Here is an 18,740-nt window from a genome sequence, read left to right on the forward strand (position 1 = left end):
CAGGGCTGATTTCCTTAAGAATAACCAGTAGTTCTGTCCTATTATTGCTCAGTTGTGGGGGGGAGTTGAGAATTAAACTAGTTTTAAAAATACATCATTCATAGTGTCCACTCTGACATAATTGGCATTTTTTTGAATGTTGCCATGATTGATTGTGTGATGTTGGCAGGATAGAAATTGGAATACGAGACTGAACAGATGGATGAACAATATTTTTAAATGACCTAAAGGGAGCCCCTGCTGATGAAGTGTTTCAATTCCAGCTGACAAAGCACTAAGGCAAGTTAAGCAGACATATGATTCCAGAAACACATTTTTTTCTGTTGAGACCAAGGTAGCAGACCTGGAAAAGCTAAAAGAGGCATGAAACCTTCAGGGGAGTTATACAGTAGCTGTGCTCCACTCCCTTGATGATAGTTCCCCTGCTGTCTGGGAGAATGAGGGTCTTGGGGAAAGGAGATAGTCATTTTGAGGAAGAGGGAAACATTCTATAAGGTACGTTTACATTGCAATGTACCCGAAGCAAAATTCCAAGTATGTTGGTACTTGGCCAATAAATTATTATTCTGTTCTGTTCTGTTCTATTCTATTCTATTCTATTCCCTTAGAAGGGACCCATTCCTTGAGGGACAAACAGCTATCCTCTCATCCTAAGATATTTCTCTGGGGGTGGAAGGATCCCGTAGTGGGTGATTAAATTATTAGAAACATAGATAATTGAGTGTGTGATGGGGATAGCACAACAAGGTGAATTGCCTGCCTGGCACAAAAGAGAGGGGTTGTCCTTTACCTAGATAGCCTGGTAGATAGGGAAGAGTCAGTGGTCATGGTACACATTGGCACCAATGACTAGGGGAAATGTAGTTGTGAGTGAAAGGGCAGTTAAATGGCAAAAGCAATTCAATGTAAACAAGTGTACAGTGATGCCTATTTGGGTAAAAGCATCTTAATTTTGCATATGCACTCATGGGGTTTGAACTGTCACTGACTGACCAGGAATGATACCTTGGGGTTGTAGTAGATAGCTCAATGAAAATGTTGACTCCATGTGAAGAAGATGTGAAAAAGGCAAAATCCATGCCAGAAACTGAAAAGAAAACTACCCCACATCCCAATGTTACCTGGGTGCCAGTATTTTCAAAACGCTTTATGACCTCCGATATAAATGTCTTCATTTGTTGAAACTCGTGGCGCTTGATGCTTCCTGAACCATCTATCAGAAGAACTATGTCAGAAAGCTGTTTTGGACATTCTAGGAGAAGAAACACCAGTTAAATGGCAGGGAGGCGAGATTGAGGCATGTAAAAGAGGGGCACATAATCAAGAAACTCACATAACACTTGTGTCATCATGCTATACAATCACAGTTTTTTTTTTTAGGTGGGGGGACCTCACTGATATTTCCAAGCTGATATTTCCAAGCTAGTTAACCTGTTCAGCTGACCCAATCTTTTTTTAAAGGTGGCATTTTATGCTAGTTCTACTCAGAGTAGACCAATTGAAGTTAATGGGCATGACTAACTTAGATTAATTAAGTTCAGGGTTTATTTGAATACCATCCAAAGTCTGACCAAAGGGTTGCCACCTTTTTTACCAAAGAGGTGGTCCTGTGCGGTGATAAGCAGTAATTTAACAGGCAAATGTCCCCCATCACTGCACTCCCATGCTTGGAAAAGCATATCTAGCTGAGTTTCTACATGTTAAAAGTAGAAAACCACTGCCAGAAAACCTAGGGTTGCCAGACTCAATAGTGGACAGGACTTCTGGCCCTTTAATTGCCCTGCTCTCTTTTGAGTCTGGAAACCTTAAAGAGAAACCAGCAAACTCTTTGCTTGGAAATTAAACAAAGGGTCTGCTGGTTTTTCTTTAAGGTTTCCAGACTCCAAAGAGAGCAGGGCAATTAAAGGCACAGAAGTCCTGTCCACTATTGAGTCTGGCAACCCTAAGAAAACCTGTGATCAACATTCACCCACGCACATAACTACTACAACTGATACCTGGGACCTCCATATATCCTGTTCCCCATCTCTGTTTCCTCCCCCAACCTAGACATTCAGGCCAGTGAGTTGTTTAACCTTGGTATCACTGTGGTTTCTAACTTTGATATTTGCTCATTACTTCCTTGCATCTCAATCTCACCTGGTTGGTTCTTAGGAAAGTGTTGTATCTCCCTCAAATTTTCATCCAGGTGAAAGCAATAGCCCTTGAGGTATATGTTTTCCCCACAAGTCTGATGGACTGTGGGACCACACACCTGCAGAACCAAGAGAGTGGTCAGTAATGGTGAGGAGATGGTTAGGATAAGTTTGTTTGTTTCTAGAGATGGAGTTCAAACCTGTGCAGATACTATACACCTACTAGACTTGAAAATCTTGTACAGTTGTGCTCAGATGTGTGGAGACTAAGCTGGCAACTGGTTAACTCAGCTAGGATAAAAGGGCATTCTAGACATGCTCAGAGGCAATCCCTTCTTAAATTAAACCCTGACATTAGATGAGGTTCTGAGGGGGGAGCTGAACACAAGCCCTGGCATAGTGAGAGAAACAGTAAATTGCAAGAACTCGGGCCAGGAGGAAGATGAATTTCAAGTAAATCTTCAAAAGGTTTTATTTATGTAATGATGAATTCAAATAGGAATCAATTCCAGTATAATAGGCAAATAAAAATTAATTCCAGTGAAAAAATCCCAGGTTAAGGCCCTGTTTCGACAATTCTCCATCAGCAATGTTTTAATGGTCAGAGTGTACCAAGTATGTTTGCCTTGGGGCAGACAAGGCAGACCTTTGAAAGAAAATTCCAAACCCAGTTATCCTGATGTAGTGATCTGTTGAGCATGTTCCTCACAGCAGCATTTCACTGTCACTATGTTGTTGTTGTTTAGTCGTTTAGTCGTGTCCGACTCTTCGTGACCCCATGGACCATAGCACGCCAGGCACTCCTGTCTTGCACTGTCTCCCGCAGTTTGGTCAAACTCATGTTTGTAGCTTCGAGAACACTGTCCAACCATCTCGTCCTCTGTTGTCCCCTTCTCCTTGTGCCCTCCATCTTTCCCAACATCAAGGTCTTTTCCAAGGATTCTTCTCTTCTCATGAGGTGGCCAAAGTATTGGAGCCTCAGCTTCACGATCTGTCCTTCCAGGGAGCACTCAGGGCTGATTTCCTTAAGAATGGATAGGTTTGATCTTCTTGCAGTCCATGGGACTCTCAAGAGTCTCCTCCAGCACCATAATTCACTGTCACTATAGTCAAAGGTTTTTCAGCCTGCTGCTACCTTCCTTTCCACAGGTCATCAGGTTGCCATAACTACAGTAGGTCTAAAGTGATTTTTGTTTTGTTTTTTTGCAACTTCCTAAGGAAATTAAGGAATTATTTAGGGAACTTAAGGTTGGATGTAGGGCTGTGAAATAACTGAGAGGGTTCCTTCGCTCACTTAAAAAAATAAAAGAAGAGCCTTTCTGGATCAGGCCAATGGCCCATCTAGTCCAGTATTTCATTCTCACAGTGACCAACTAGATGCCTGTGGGAAGCCTAAAAGAAGCACCTGAATGAAACAGTAGTGCTCCCCACTTGTGATATCCAGCAACTGATATTCATATTATGAGTCCATGATATACCTACAAGTAGGGTGGTGCAGAATTAAGAAGCAGTGTTTCAGAAAGAAAGATAGAAAAAGAGAAAGAAAGAAGGAAAAAAGAATATTCTGAGGCAAATATTAACACCTTGTAGTGTTATGAAGTTGCAGGCCTTTTATTAGCCGCAGCAGCTTTTTGACAGTATTATTATTATTATTATTATTATTATTATTATTATTGCTTAGTGGCATATCTGAGAGTTTAGTCATTTGGGGAGTTGAAGGGAAGACAGACCAGAGAAAAGCTGAGGGGAATACTGAGGCCTGGAGGTGTCCACCCAGTGTATTATTAATACTTTTCTGGGGAAGATCAGGGGAAGGGAGGTGATGACTGAGTTGGCCTAAGAAGCTGCCCTGCATAAAAGTCTTATCAGAGAAAGGTGACAAAAGTGGGTTTTTAAAAAGTTGGCTAAACTGTCCAAACAGCCCGGAGTACAACCAGAGGAGCTTTGGGGTACAGATTGTCCTCAGTAGCTGCACTGGGTTGTGGAAGTCTTTGTCTGTGGTGTTTTTTGGAATTTGACCTGAGGTAAAAGAGTCTTCGGGAAATGTCAACAAGCACCTTTAAGTCCCTAATGTGTTACTATTACTTTATGCATATAGTATCCCTTTAATAAACCAATAATACTTAATAATAATAATAATAATAATAATAATAATAATAATTTATTTATACCCCGCCCATCTGGCTGGGTTTCCCCAGCCACTCTGGGCGGCTTCCAACAGAAAAATAAAACACAGTAATCTATTAAACATTAAAAGCTTCCCTGAACAGGGAGTTCCCTGTTTTGTTAAAAGATCATCCTGTCTCTGGTGCTTAAGATTACCATCCCGGTACTAGGAGGCTATTGAAAGGAAAATTAAAGAAGCACAGATACCTAAATTTGTGTTTATACAGGTATTTCTGGGGGAACCTGTATCCCTTACCAGCAACTGGGAGTCTTGGACAGAGACAGACATACCGAGAGACATGTTCACAGCATCAGTGGGTCCTGAAAGAAGGAGAAATGTGTACTAAGGTGATAAGGCTAACAGAATATTACCATTATCAATGCAAGAACACTTGTTGGTTATTAATATAACATTTATATTACACCATAGGCTGAAACTCTCTGCAATTTTTTCCTTGCATTGTTTTAGTTTTAAACAAATAAATGTTTGACTGACTACTTGGGAGTACTGTAAACCACTTTGAGTACTGTAAATAAATATGCATAGGCTTGGCTTGTTTTCTTTCCAAAGGGCTTGGCAAGCGTATTTCAATAATCTTTATGCCACAGTGCAAGAGTGTTAAGTAGAATATATTTCAGATTCATGGAGAAGGCATGACAATTGTTGTCTAAGAAACCTAACAATAGCTTTTTCTAAGAAAATGAACACACCAACAGATGTTATTTCATTAGCCAGCAATCCCTATGAAGTAGTTATAGCCAACTGTTAATCCCTGAGTTTCTAAATCTTTATTTTTTTTCTTCCTCTGCTCTGGCTTCTCTTCCCTCACAAACTCTTAACTAGCCTCAGAGCCTCTAATCGCCCCACCCCTATTCAAATTCTAACTGACACTTAACGGATTTTAACTGCCTTGGAATGCTCCTGTCAATCAAAAGTAGCTCCATATGCCAACTCTCACAGGGCAAAGGCAGGCATGGGGAACCTCAGGCCCTGAGGCTGATGAATGCAGCCCTATAAGTCTCTCTATCTCAGCTTTGGGACTGTTCCCAGGCCGCACCCCTCATCTGTCTTGCTCAGGGCCTTGCCTGAGTGGTTTTGCCTGTCTGGAATGTGTTCTTGAACTTTCACAATCCCCCTTGCACATTAGTGCATCTCTAAAAGCATACCTCAGCATCTCTCTGACACACTATGGGGAGGTACCACAAAACCTAAGTTCCTGGACAACTGGGGATGTTGAAAAGTATGCATCTTAGGAATTCTGACTTCTCCAGACATCCTGACTTTAAACAGTGGTCAAATTAGACAATACACTAATGCCTGAAAACATTTCCATTCCTTTTTTAAAATTGCTTTTAAAAATAGCGGCCGTGGGGGACCTCAAACCAGATACAGACTGCAATGTAAAGGGAGGTTTTAACCTCCTCTTTCAATGCCATTGTCTGAATGCAAAGCTTTACACCAAATTTTCATCAGTCTGTTTCTTGCACCGTAGTGCCTCACAAACTCTAACTTGCCTCACAGCCTGTGGAGTGTACGCAGCCTTAGACTCTGGACTTTGTAGTCTTGTTGGAAAGGCCCCAGAATTACTTCCAAATTTACCAGATTTTTTTTCAATGAATCTGGGGACACTTTTCAACTTCAATGGGTTTTGTATGGGGACTGATTTGTAAATCCGGGGACTGTCCCAAGGAAACGGGGACGTCTGGTAACCTTATGGTAAGCTAGCCTTGCAATGTTTCAGGGTTCTCCCTCCTGCTTATTCCCCAGAGTGGGATTCTGCTCCATATTCCTCCCCTGATGGCATCAATCATTTGCTCTTATATCAGGGACAAATAGCAGCTTGTGGGGGGTGCAGTTGGAGATTTTTGTTCAGGGGTGGGAAGCACAGAAGGAAAGGATTGACCACCCATGCACTATGGTCAAGATCTAGGTCAGGCACTCTCTGGCTGCTGTTTTATTAACAAAAATTGTGAAAGATACAGTAATGTGATCACACACTGAATGCATTGTTTAAGTTTGGCCCTTATGGATTCAACAGAATTCTCAGAGCCAATTTTTGTTCTTGCTCAATGGGCAGTGCGGTTGCTGAATCACAGGAGAGAGGCATGCAGCATTGGGTGTTTGCTCCAGACTTAAGCCACAAGTCTTGGCTCCCAATTCTTTTCTTCTGTTGCAACTCCACAGGAACACAGACTCCACCCAGTGACATACTTACTTTGCACAAGGACCTCCTGGCAAATGCCTGATTTACTTCGCCCCGGCTGGCATTTGTAGAGTTTACCCGTTTCATTTACTTCCCCCTTCTGGAGTGGGGCACCAACCAACAGCCTGTGGGAGCAAAGACACACGGAGACAATTCAGGGCTGTCTCTTCTGCCACTCCTGGGGACTGAATGATGAGACAGAAAGCTCTCCAAGGACCCAGAGAACCAGCAGTTGCATACCCTCCATTTCTTCCACTTCCGAACTGCGCTACAGTCTGCCCAAAGCCCACTGCTGCTTCCTGGAAGACGGTTGGCTGTTCGGTATCCAAACTGAATCCATGGCATGGCGTCAGCACTGCAGGGGATGATCAAAGAACTTACTCAAGCTTTTATATATATATACAGCAAGAGGGAATTTATTTGTTTTATTTATTTATTAAACTGGTATACTGCCCTTCATCTGAAGATCACAGGGCAGTTTACAACATTAAAATACAAAAGAAAACCACAAAATGTACAATTAAAATGAAGGCAGAAGGAAACCAGTTTAAAAGGACATCCCACAAACCCATTTAAAAGGACATCAAATTTTAATCACCCAAAGGCCTTGCGTCACATTCTGAGCATTTGTAAAGTCTCTCTTCAATGTGCATTCTTTTATGTTTAATGATTGAATGGAGAAGTAAAGCCCTTGCTGCACGCTGAGCATTTTTATCTCCTCTCCACTTCATAGGTTCTATGGTGTGTGATAAGATCTAGCAAAGAAGGATACCTCCTATCACAGTCTGAGCCTCTCCCCTGGTTCGCTTGAAGGCTAGTGCTGTAATTGAAGTTCTGCTCACATTCGGAGCATTTATAAGGCCAAAATAGTTTGGCAACTGCTGGGCTAAATCAACCAGGTAAATCTTAGAGCAGGAGTAGCCAACATATTGCTCTCCAGGTGTTGTTGGACTTCTAACCTCATCAGCCCCCCAACCAATAGTCAGATGTGATGGGAGTGGTAGTTCAACATCTGGAGGGCACCACATTGGCTACCCCTACCCCCTAGATGATTATCAAACTTTGGGTCTGGCACCCCATAATTGAGGGTGATCAAGAGACACCTGTAAGGAGGTGTCTTGAATTCTAGTGGGCTGGCCATGATCTGCTGCTGCTAGATGGCAAATGGCATCTGAAGGTCTCCCCTGAATTGGGATTTTGTTAGGAGCAGTTGTAAGGAGAAACCACTTGCTCACTCTATTATCTACATCCATCACTAAATCTCTATATGTGGCCCACTTTCCTTTCATATTTAATTTTTTGCTCACTCTAGGTCTTTGGGTCAGTGCCTAGAGTAGCAGGCAAGGCATGTTGTCAGGCAAGAGGGAGTAAGCGTAAGATTGGAAAAATGAGAAATGGAGAGAGAGCAACATTGACGTATTTGCTCATCCCAGGCATAACATCCTCACTTTTTCCTCAGATAGTGGATCCTGATCTTGAGGAAGATACTATGCCTTTAACACTGCATGACAGGTAAATCCAACAGGTGTTCCTTTACCTCAGCACAATGGAGTTACGGTGATGAGAAGGGAAAAGCTAGGCCTGTTGAACTTCTGCTGATTATTATACTGTCTGAATCACAAAGACTCTAATCAGAAAAGAGTGATGCCCCATGAGGTTTACATAACAATTTTTGGGGACTGGGTGTATGTGAAGGAGGGCATGCGACAGCAATGAATGGCTGTTGTAAAAAAAAAAATTAGGGTGCTGAAAGCATTATTATTCAGAAGGCAGTTCAGGAAGTAGCCATCTGGTTATCTCTGCCAGACTAACTGGACTTTGTGACCTTTGAATTTGTTTATGCTGGGTCACACTGCAAACCCACGCAGCTAGTACTTGCAACACGTTTTCCTCATGCTATGTCCTCGGACATAGGCCCTCCTGTGAAACAAATAGAGAAGAGAGATCCTAGGTGACAGGAAGTTGGGGAAGTTGAGGGAGTAAATGACTAAGTTGCATGGTTCTGGCTGAAGAAGAGTCTGATGACCGAGGGATATCGATATATATATGCACACACACACACACACACACACACACACACACACACACACAGTGGTACCTCTGCTTACAAATAACTCTACTTACGAATGTTTCTACTTACGAATGGAGCTCCGTCCACCATCTTGGATGTGGTTTAGATAGATAGATAGATTTTTTCTACTTACGAATTTTTAGATAGGGTTGCTTCTACTTACAAATTTTTTCTCTCAATGCATTCCTATGGGATTCGACTTACAATTTTTTTCAGCTTACGAATGTGTGTTCGGAACGCATTAAATTCGTAAGTAGAGGTACCACTGTATATATAAGCTACAGTTCCCAGGATTCTTTGGGGGAAGCCATGCTGCCTTGAGGCAACTGCCTCAGCCTGGCTCAGGCAGGCCAGCTCTGAGCAGGTCAAATGCACTTGTATAATATTTTAGTTTATTGCGCCAAGCTCCTGTTAGGGATGGACCAATCTGTGAAGTTTGGTTCTCTCAGCTGCTAACTTTTCCACTTTCAAATTCAGTCCTCCAAATTTCTGCTGCAGTTGTTGTTGTTGTTGTTGTTGTTGTTGTTAATGTTGTTGTTAATGTTGTTGTTGTTGACAACCATTAATTGCATAATCCAAAACACACATTACAAATAAAAACGTACTATACCTTAGGGTTACCATATTTCAAAAAGTGAAAATCCAGCCACAAAAGTTGAGTTTTTTTGTGGGGTGGCAGAAATTCCAGACATATGCCAGCCCTACATACATACTTTGACTAAGTATTGAATATACTGTACAGTAAAATACACCCTCTATCATACACTATTTTTCTATCCTTCCAGCTTGTCCGTAACATATTTCTGATATTAGATTTTGTTGACTATTCTTCCATTGGCCTGTTACATCTTTCCTGCGAGCTATACCATCGCACCTCATTTATGGAATGCTCTCCTCAGGGAAGCTCACCTGTCACCTTCTTTACATATCTTTAGACACCAGGCATAAACAGTCCTCTTCTCCCAGGCCTTTTAAACTGTGTGTGAGAGAGTATATTGCGTCTGTTTGCTACTATGCTGTGGTTTTTTTATATATTATAAACTGCTCTGTGATACTCAGATGAAGGGTGGTATAGAAATTTAATTATACATACATACATACATACATACATACATACATACATACATACATAAAATTAACCATGACAATCCTGCAGAGTCATAATAAAAACTTATCTCAGGAATTCCCAGCTTACCTTAGTTCTTATTCACATTAGCAACTTTCCTAGATACTCTTGGTTTCTTGTTTTGTAGCTAGAGTAGAATTCTTGGAAATATATTCATTTTTATTATATCCTTACCAATGAGGAATGGCTTGCCTCATCCCAGTTCATTAGATCTTTTAGTTCTTGTTTCTGCAGAGGATGGTGATTCATCTCATAAAGATCTTGCCATTTTGAAGCGACATTTAATCCTAGGTATCTCACACTTTCACAAAGGTTTTAAGTGTTGATCCATTTATCTTCTTTGACCAACCCAATATGAACATTTAAGGAGAATAATTCACTTTTGACTAAATTAACTTTAGGCCTATACCTGAAATGTTATTTAATTTCATTGCAAGAATTCTTCTCTATTTGTCTGAAATATTACCACATTACCTGTGTATAGGGTTGCCATATGTCCAAAGCTGAAGTAGCATCCAGAATTTTTGGATATCGTCAAAAAGCACAACAACTTTTCCCCAAAAACCGTTGTGTTTGGATTTTTCCTTCTTGAAATATGGCAACACTAACGGCGTATAAACTTATTTTATACTTGGTGTGCCCTGTCATATTTCCTTGTTGGTTTTGCCTGATATCCCTGGATAACATTATAAACAGCACATCTGTTATAATGAGGAGCTTTGACCATTAATCATTAGTTTCGATATTGGAGCATTATAGATAATTTATATCTATTTACATAATTCAGATTCAAAATCATATTCATACATTCTTTCAGAAAGGGTCCGTGTTGGAGAACACGGATGTGTTAGATTTGGAAGGTTTTGATAATGTATTTGGATGGCATGCATATCTATGGTATGACAAAATTAAGGTCCACAAAGGCTTTAAGACTCGTATAATTAGGAAATCATTGTTTAATGTTTGGAGTAGATATAAGGATTTGTTAGAAAGAAAAACACCCAAATGGATTTCACCATTGGAGGCTAAGGCCCATAAAAGATTGAATATGGAAACTAGGTGGTTGAAATATAAAGATATTTTGCTGGAAGAAGGAGACCAATTAAAGATAAAGTCATATGAACAGTTGAAAGATAAGGTTGATGATTGGTTTCAATATTATCAGATTAACGATGTGTTTAAAATGGACAGGAAAATTGGTTTTCAATCAGAAAAATCCAAGTTGGAAACGGAATTGTTAGAGTCAAAAACAAAGAATCTTTCCAAGATGTATAAGTTACTGTTGGAGTGGTATATGAAAGATGAACAAGTGAAATCTGTGATGATTGATAGGGCGAAGGATGTGGGGCATAATATTATGTTGCAGGATTGGGAGAGGTTGTGGGAAAAGATTATTAAGTTTACAGCATGTAATGTATTGAAAGAAAATATGATGAAAATGATGTATAGGTGGTATTTAATATCAGTTAAAATAGCAAAAAATTATCATACACATGATAATAAATGCTGGAAATGTAAAGCGGTGGAAGGAACCTTTTACCATATGTGGTGGACTTGCCCCATAGTAAAAGACTTCTGGGAAAAGATTTATAATGAGTTAAAGAAAGTGTTGAAAAACACATTTATTTAAAAAACTAGAAGCCTTCTTATTGGGCATAGTCGGAAAAGAACTTCCCAAAGAAGATGTTACCGTACCTTTTTTTTGTATGCCACAACAGCGGCAAGAATATTGATAGCTAAGAAATGGAAAACACAAGAGGTACCAACCGTGGGAGAATGGCAAATGAAAATGATGGACTATATGGAACTGGCTGATCTTACCAGGAGACTCCGGGACCAGAGAGAAGAGACGGTGGAAGAAGATTGGAAGAAGTTTAAAGTTTATTTAAAGAAATATAGTAAAATTTGTTAGTATGAATTGATTTGGAAGTGGTTATAAGCTGTAGAGTTAGAAGATAGTTTAAAAATTTATTTAAGGAAAGGTAAAGTAAAGTGATATAGAAGATGTAGCTAGAGAAAGTATGTTTAAGAATTATATACATTGTGAGTTAAAGATATGATATAGAAATTGCTAAAGATGATTGAAAATGAACCGCAGATAGGGGGGACTCGAGGAAGTCACCCTAAAACGTGAAGAAAAGTTTAAGATTCGAGAAAGGTATAGTTTTTGTATGTGTGTTGTATAGGCATGTTTATTGTTGGTGATGTTTCTGTTTCATTGTTTTATTGTATTCTATTATAAAATGAATTTAAAAAATTTGCAAAAAAAAAACACCCCAGAAAGGGTCTTTCTAGCCAAGGCACCCCCAAACTTTGGCCCTCCAGATGTTTTGGACTACAATTCCCATCATCCCTGACCACTGGTCCTGTTAGCTAGGGATCATGGGAGTTGTCGGCTAAAACATCTGGAGGGCCGCAGTTTGGGGGTGCCTGTTCTAGCCTGTCAAACTCTAGCCTGTCAAATGCTTTTTCTGAATCTAAAAATACACATATTGTAGGTATATTCCCTACAATCTATTTTAAAGTGGATTTCTCTCAATATAAATACCTGTATATTCCGGCATATAAGACGACTGGGCGTATAAGACGGCCTCCAACTTTTCCAGTTAAAATATAGAGTTGGGGATATACTCGCCATATAGGAAATACGACCCAGTGTATAAGACGACCCCCGACTTTTGAGAAGATTTTCCTGGGTTAAAAAGTAGTCTTATACGCAGGAATATACAGTATTTTTGTATGCAGTCTTTGCCTAATATACACATTTTTGCAAGTCATTTCCCCAACTGTGTTCCAGTTTGCAAATTATTTGGGGAAGTGTGAATTAGGCAAGTCCACTTTTAAATATGAACTAAACATATTCCCCCTCGCATTTCTAGGGTATCAGCACATAATAAGAGCCCCTGAATTCTGGACGATTCCTTTCCCAGCCACACAAATGAAGTTTACCTGCATACATGTCCTAGTGGATGGGACCAGTAAAACAAGCCTGTTTTCCTCTTCACAGATTAACAGTAACAGATGTATTTGTGAGAACCCAGTTAATATATCTCTAGGAAGGTCTGGTACAAGAAAAGTAGGGGTGTTGAGCTATTACTTTTAAAAAATTGATCAATTATCTGCATTTTAGAGAACTGTTTGAATTTCAGTACTTGTATGTTACCAAACTTCATTGGGTCTTTTCAGATACTGGAGGAAATGTGAGAACACTTACAATTTAATAAATAAAAGCTACCACAATGCTGGAAGTAGAAGGAAAGCCTTTGTTATTTCCTACAGCAGTAACAACCAGGGGCATCTTGCCCATACGGGCTAGTGGCGCGGGGCGCTACACGCCAAGTTCTGGAGGGCGCCAAGGAAGGCTGGACGCGGCGCCTCCCAGCAGCAGCTCGCTGCCCTCACTACCCTCTGCCATGCCACACTGCGCCCGGAGCCTCCTCCCCACCGGAGAAGCAGCCCTCCAGCCTGCCCAACGGAAGGGAAATGTGGGGGGGGCGCGCGCTAGAGGGATTTCTGCACCACGGCGCCGGATACCCTTAAGACAGCCCTGGTAACAACAGTAACCGTAGTAGCAAATATCCCCAATGATTAAACAACCCAGCTTTAGCTGATTAATCTGCTGGCTGAAGCTAGCAGATCCAATTCTGTAGTTTTAAAAAAGTGTCCACCGCGATGCATTCTGTTCTTTTTCAAGGGTGAGTGATTTGCCCTCTCTCATACACTTCTGCTTTGCTCTGCCCTAGTGGGTTTCTATTTACAAGAATATCAACTGGTCTTGTCCCAGTACTTATGTTCTAGCTCAGAGACTCCGCTTTCCCAAATAACTATAAGGAGGCACTTACCTGTGGCACAGAAATAGATGAGCAGTGGCAGAGAGTCCATCCTTGGCTAAGTGTTGGCTGTGCAGAAGCCTTGGGGAGGCTGGGTGGTGATTAGGAAGACCGGCATCACCACACCCTCCAGAAGTGGGTGTTAAAGTTATGACCCTGTATGAAAAAAGCAGTCGGATGAAGCAAACTTCAGTGTCCTTTGCAAAACAGAGGGATGTGGAACAAGGAGTCGAAGGGGAAGCTGTGTCAAGAGCAGGGGTAGATGAAAGCATGTGGGATGTGAGGTTTCAGCCACAAAAGTGGCCAAATATAGTACTCTATCAACACAAGTTACACAGAAAAAGGAAACATTTCCTCTTCTATTATATTCTCCATTTGTCCATTCACGTTGTGAGATGATTTTGATAGTTATGGCAGCCATTCTTTATTCATATAAGTCACTGGAGTTAAACAGGAGGCATCTCACTGACATATTAGATACACCTGCCTGGCAGACCTGTGTGTGCTGAGAGAAAAGTATTTTTATTCTGGCCCAAATGTCCTGCAGTCAGCATAAGGAGAAATCTGCTGGAGCCAGAACAAGAATGACCTTCAGTATGTTGACTTACGGCAAATGCCTTTCACTCTGGACAATGGGACCATTCAACAGATTTGTAACTAGCGGCCCAAACCCTCACACCTTGTTAATCCACAGCTGTGAACCGATAACAATATCTTTCAGTCACCAAATCCCTGGGCAAACAGGAATGTTTTTAAATTCTTCCCGTACTATTACTACCACTGTTACCACTACATCAGTGTATATGGCATTTGACAGTATGAAGTTAAAATTATGGTGCAGCAGAGACAAGTGAGGAAGTGTAGAATAAAGGGATCCAATTCAGTGACACCTATTTTAGCTTTGTTTCAGTAGGGGATGAAAGGTAGCTCCTGAGGAAGGATTTGAAGAGAATGAGGAAATTATAGCAGTTATGCAAAAGAAAAGGGGTGGATTCAAAGTCTGCAATCAAATGTGCTTTTTGCTGTCCACGGGATTTGTCTAGCACTCTATCCCAGGCACCCCCAAACTTTGGCCCTCCAGATGTTTTGTACTACAATCCCCATCATCCCTGACCGCTGGTCCTGTTAGCTAGGGCTCATGGGAGTTGTAGGCCAAAACATCTGGAGGGCTGCAGTTTGGGGATGCCTGCTCTATCCTCTATTCTGTTGTAAACCAACTTTATCAGCAGATGTAGCTATTTGTTAATTGTTAAGAAATTGTTAATTGTTAAGAAATTGTTAATTGTAAAGTAATTGTATTTGTTTGATATTTGTTAATTGAAAGGACCTTTTCATATTGTGAAGGTGGTGCTTGGTTCCACTGGCACTCCACCTATGCCCAAGAACAACTGGCTCCTTTTATTTCATTCTTACAAAAATTGGCTTCTACAATATCGCTGCTGAAACAGACATATGGTAAAATGGAACATAAAAACGTTTGCGAGCTTGAGACTGTTGTGCAATTAATTCTAATGACATTCATCACTTTCCCTGTATTTTACAGTGCTGTATTGATTTTTTTATTTCATAGCTGCCAAGTTATCCCTTTTTTAAAGGGATTTTCCATTATGCTGAATAGGCTTCCTCGCGAGAAAAGGGAAAACTTGGCAGCTATGTTTTATTTGCATTTACGGTGCTACGAACAGGTGTTTAACCCATTTGTGGGTCCTCTCTACTCTAGTACGCATAAGTTTTTCTTTTACATTTGCCATTTAGGGGTGTGAGTCCCTGCAGAATTTTAAGGGAGCGGCTTATATTCAGATATTGTCTCCCCCCCCCCTGAATTTTAAAGGTGCGGCTTATATTCGGGCCAATACAGTATGGTGAGGATGTGAATAACATGGGCTCAACCATAGCTGCCAAGTTTTCCCTTTTCTCGCAAGGAAGCCTATTCAGCATAAGGGAAAATCCCTTTAAAAAAGGGAGAACTTGGCAGCTATGGGCTCAACCAATTCGGTCCTTCTGACTTTTGATTCAAGATGAAATATTTTGAGAGGTGGCCTGATGCCTAATGTTAAAAAAACAGACTCTGCCTTTTTGTTTTGCAACTTCTTGCTCAACAAGCAACAAGCAGGAGAGGGTCTCAAAGACAGAGGAAGAGCTAGAGTGTTGCAAGAGGCAGATCAGGAAGATAAGTTATTACACCTCGCCCACTTCCCCTCTCCCTATGCTGAGCAAGCTTTGTATCCGGGATCTCTTGGTGCTAGTCTGGCTCTCTGGTGAGCTGCAGAAGGCGTTTCATTTGCAGCAGCTTATCTTGCGCTGATGTCCACAGCAGCAGTGGATGGATTATAGCAGTTTAAGATTGTTATACAGTATTAAGTTAAAAGCTTAAGAATATTGAATCTTGCAATGGATTTGGTATTATGGCTGCTGCGTACACAGCATTTAAAGCTCCTCTCCAAGAATCTTGGGAACTGTAGGTTAATCCTTCACAGAGCTACAATTCATGGAATCATAGAATCATAGAGTTGGAAGGGACCCCGGGGGTCATCTAATCCCACCGCCTGCAATGCAGGAATCTCAAATAAGGCATCCATGACAGATGGTCACCCAATCTCCTTAAGTAAATAATTCAAAGGTACTATAGGATAGTTACATCTCAAAACACACCTTACAACATCCAACCTCTAGTCATGATCACAAACTGATGCCTTATTTAGAATCACAGAATTGGACAGTTGGAAGGGAACCCAAAGGTTTTCTAGTCCAACCCCCTGCAATGTGGGAATCACAGGTAAGAATTCCTGATAGGTGGCCAGCCAATTTCTGTTTAAAAACCTCCAATGAAGGCGAGTCCACCACCTTCTGAGGGAGTCCCTCCCACTGTTGAACAACTCTTACCATCATTCTTCATTCAGAACACTCCAGATGACTCTCCAGCAGTTTCCTAGTCATTTGGGGATATTTGCCTGCAATTTTCCCAAGCAAAAGTTGGGATCAAAGTAGCTTGGCTGTGGGCCATTAAGGGAGATAAGCTGGTCATTTGTTATCCAAACTGGACCTTACCCAGTCACTGTGTATCAGTTGGTGTGTGTGTGTGTGAGAGAGAGAAATGCAGCATGTGAAATTTACATGTATGTAAATTAGGGATGGGGTGTGGGAGAAAATTGATTCAGTTCACACTTAAAGGTAAAATCACCTAATTTCCAAAGCCATAAATGAAAACACAGCCATCTTTTGAAATTTGTGTTTCTTTGAAGTTTGCAGATCAGTTCTCGTCACGCAATGTGTACAAAAATGCATATAACCTTGGTAAAATGTGCATATTAATGCATATAGAAGTGAAAAGAACACGCAAAAAATACATGTTTATTAGTGGGAAATGCTATGCAAAAATCTGTATCTTCAGAGAAATTTGCACAGAAATGCTGGTGAGTTTTAATGAGGCCCAGGATTCCAATTCTGAGCAATTTGCAATCCCATGTACTGTGGCTTGCAATCCTACGGTATGTCTGTCTATTTGGAAATAAGTCCCCCTGGGTCAGTGCCTATGAAGCATGATGGCTATGTTCTCCCTCCACTGTTGGAGGCAGTGTGCCTTTGAACACCTGTTTCTGGGGCTCACAAGTGGGGAGAGTTGCTCTTGTGCTCAAGTCCCACTTGTGGGCTTCCCATAGATATCTGGTCAGCCACTGTGAGGAAACCACTTCGCCCTCCCACTGAAATTGTAATTGCTAGGGATTTTTAACTGCATGCTCATTATTCAAACTACGACTCCAAAGGAAACTTTGTGGGAAGCCATAGCAGTTAATGGGGTATACAGAACAACATCATTTTGCAATGTGTATCTGCTGAGTAGAGAGAGAAAGGGTATTGTGGGTGACTTCATCCTGCAAACATTTTGGAGTTCCTGTTTGTACATATTAGGAACATAGTAAAGTTGTTTTGAAACAAGTAGACAGATCACTATCTACTCATTCTGTGAGAAGTTCCTCTCTTTTAAAAGAAATGCCCCTTCACCTTCCAAAGACAAGATAGTTGTTTTTAAAGACCCTTGAAGGCTGTCACCCATGTTCATGTTTGGTAAGCTGGGTTTTTCACAGTGTTTTTGGAATCTTTCAAGCTTTTATGAACAGAGGTGACAGTGGGATAAAAGGAATGTGTTTAACTCACGTGTGTTTGTGTGGATGCTTATAGAAATGCAAAGCGATTCTTCTCTCAAAGCACCTTAGTTACGGTCATGGGCATACCCAGGATCAAAACTAGGGGGGGGGCAAGGGGAGGGGCCAAGGCACGGAAGGGGAGGGGCCACAAAGTGGGCGGGAACGGCGAACTCGCGCTCCGCCGGGCTGTGCCCCTCCCTAGAAGCAGGGCTGGTGGGCGGAGGCGGAGCCCAGCCCAGCGGAGCGCGAGTTCAGCGTTTCCGCCCACCGCGCCGCGCTCCCTGGTTCCCCGCTGCGCTTGGCCTTGCCTGAGGGCGCGACGGGGAGCTGGAGGGAGGGTGCGGCGCGGCGCGGCGGGAATGGAGAACTCGCGCTCCGCCGGGCTGTGCTCCGCCTCTGCCCACCAGCCCTGCTTCTAGAGTAGGGCAGCTGCCCTAACTTGCCCCGTGGTGGGTACGCCCTTGGTTACGGTAGTAAGAGATGACCTGACCTGGTAGAAGTGTATAAAATAATGGAGGAAATGGGTAGAGAAAAGCTCTTCTCCCTCTCTCATAACACTAGAACTTGTGGACGTCCAATGAAGCAGAATGTTTGGAAGATTCAGGACAGGCCAAGGGAAGTGTTTCTTAACACAGCGTGTAGTGAAATTACAGAACTTGCTCCTACAAGCTATACTGTTGGATGGCTTTAGAGGAGGATTAGAAGAGAAGGCAACTCATGGCTACTAGATTACTCTACTGTGGGAGGCTGTGTGTTTCTGAATGCCTTGGCCTGATCCAGAGCTCCTCTTACGTTCTTGAGTACGTAATCAAGGTACAAGCTTGAGACCATTAAAAATGACATTGAGCGCTCAGAATAAGTAGAAAAAGAAGAAGAAGCATGTAAGGTGAATTGGCACAGGCCTACTTATTTCTTTACACCAATTTATTGTTCCTCCAAGACTCGGGCTTTCAAAAAGAGAAAAGAAAAGAAGGGACTCTTTTTTTTTATTGTGATGGCAGATATAAATGGGTGGATGGAACAGAGGACATGGAGCTTGACTTAAAGATGGCTGGTGTTGGGA

The 18,740-nt window shown here is 41.6% G+C and overlaps 1 protein-coding gene across 1 annotated transcript in view; it reads right to left on the minus strand.

The window, feature by feature from the left end:
* The window catches only part of LOC118094366 (integrin alpha-X-like), a 52,815-nt gene extending 35,069 nt beyond the window's left edge, over nt 1-17,746 (minus strand). The window contains exons 1-7 of the mRNA XM_035134686.2: nt 16,416-17,746; nt 13,545-13,688; nt 6,746-6,860; nt 6,518-6,630; nt 4,558-4,622; nt 2,140-2,254; nt 1,122-1,252 (exon numbers count right to left, since the gene is read on the minus strand). Coding sequence (XP_034990577.2) covers nt 1,122-1,252; nt 2,140-2,254; nt 4,558-4,622; nt 6,518-6,630; nt 6,746-6,860; nt 13,545-13,584 — 579 coding nt within the window. The 5' untranslated portion in view covers nt 13,585-13,688; nt 16,416-17,746. The remainder of the gene's footprint in view (nt 1-1,121; nt 1,253-2,139; nt 2,255-4,557; nt 4,623-6,517; nt 6,631-6,745; nt 6,861-13,544; nt 13,689-16,415) is intronic.
* Between the last annotated feature and the right edge of the window lie 994 nt (nt 17,747-18,740).

This window comes from Zootoca vivipara, chromosome 13, assembly GCF_963506605.1.
Source record: "Zootoca vivipara chromosome 13, rZooViv1.1, whole genome shotgun sequence".
Taxonomy (NCBI): domain Eukaryota; kingdom Metazoa; phylum Chordata; class Lepidosauria; order Squamata; family Lacertidae; genus Zootoca; species Zootoca vivipara.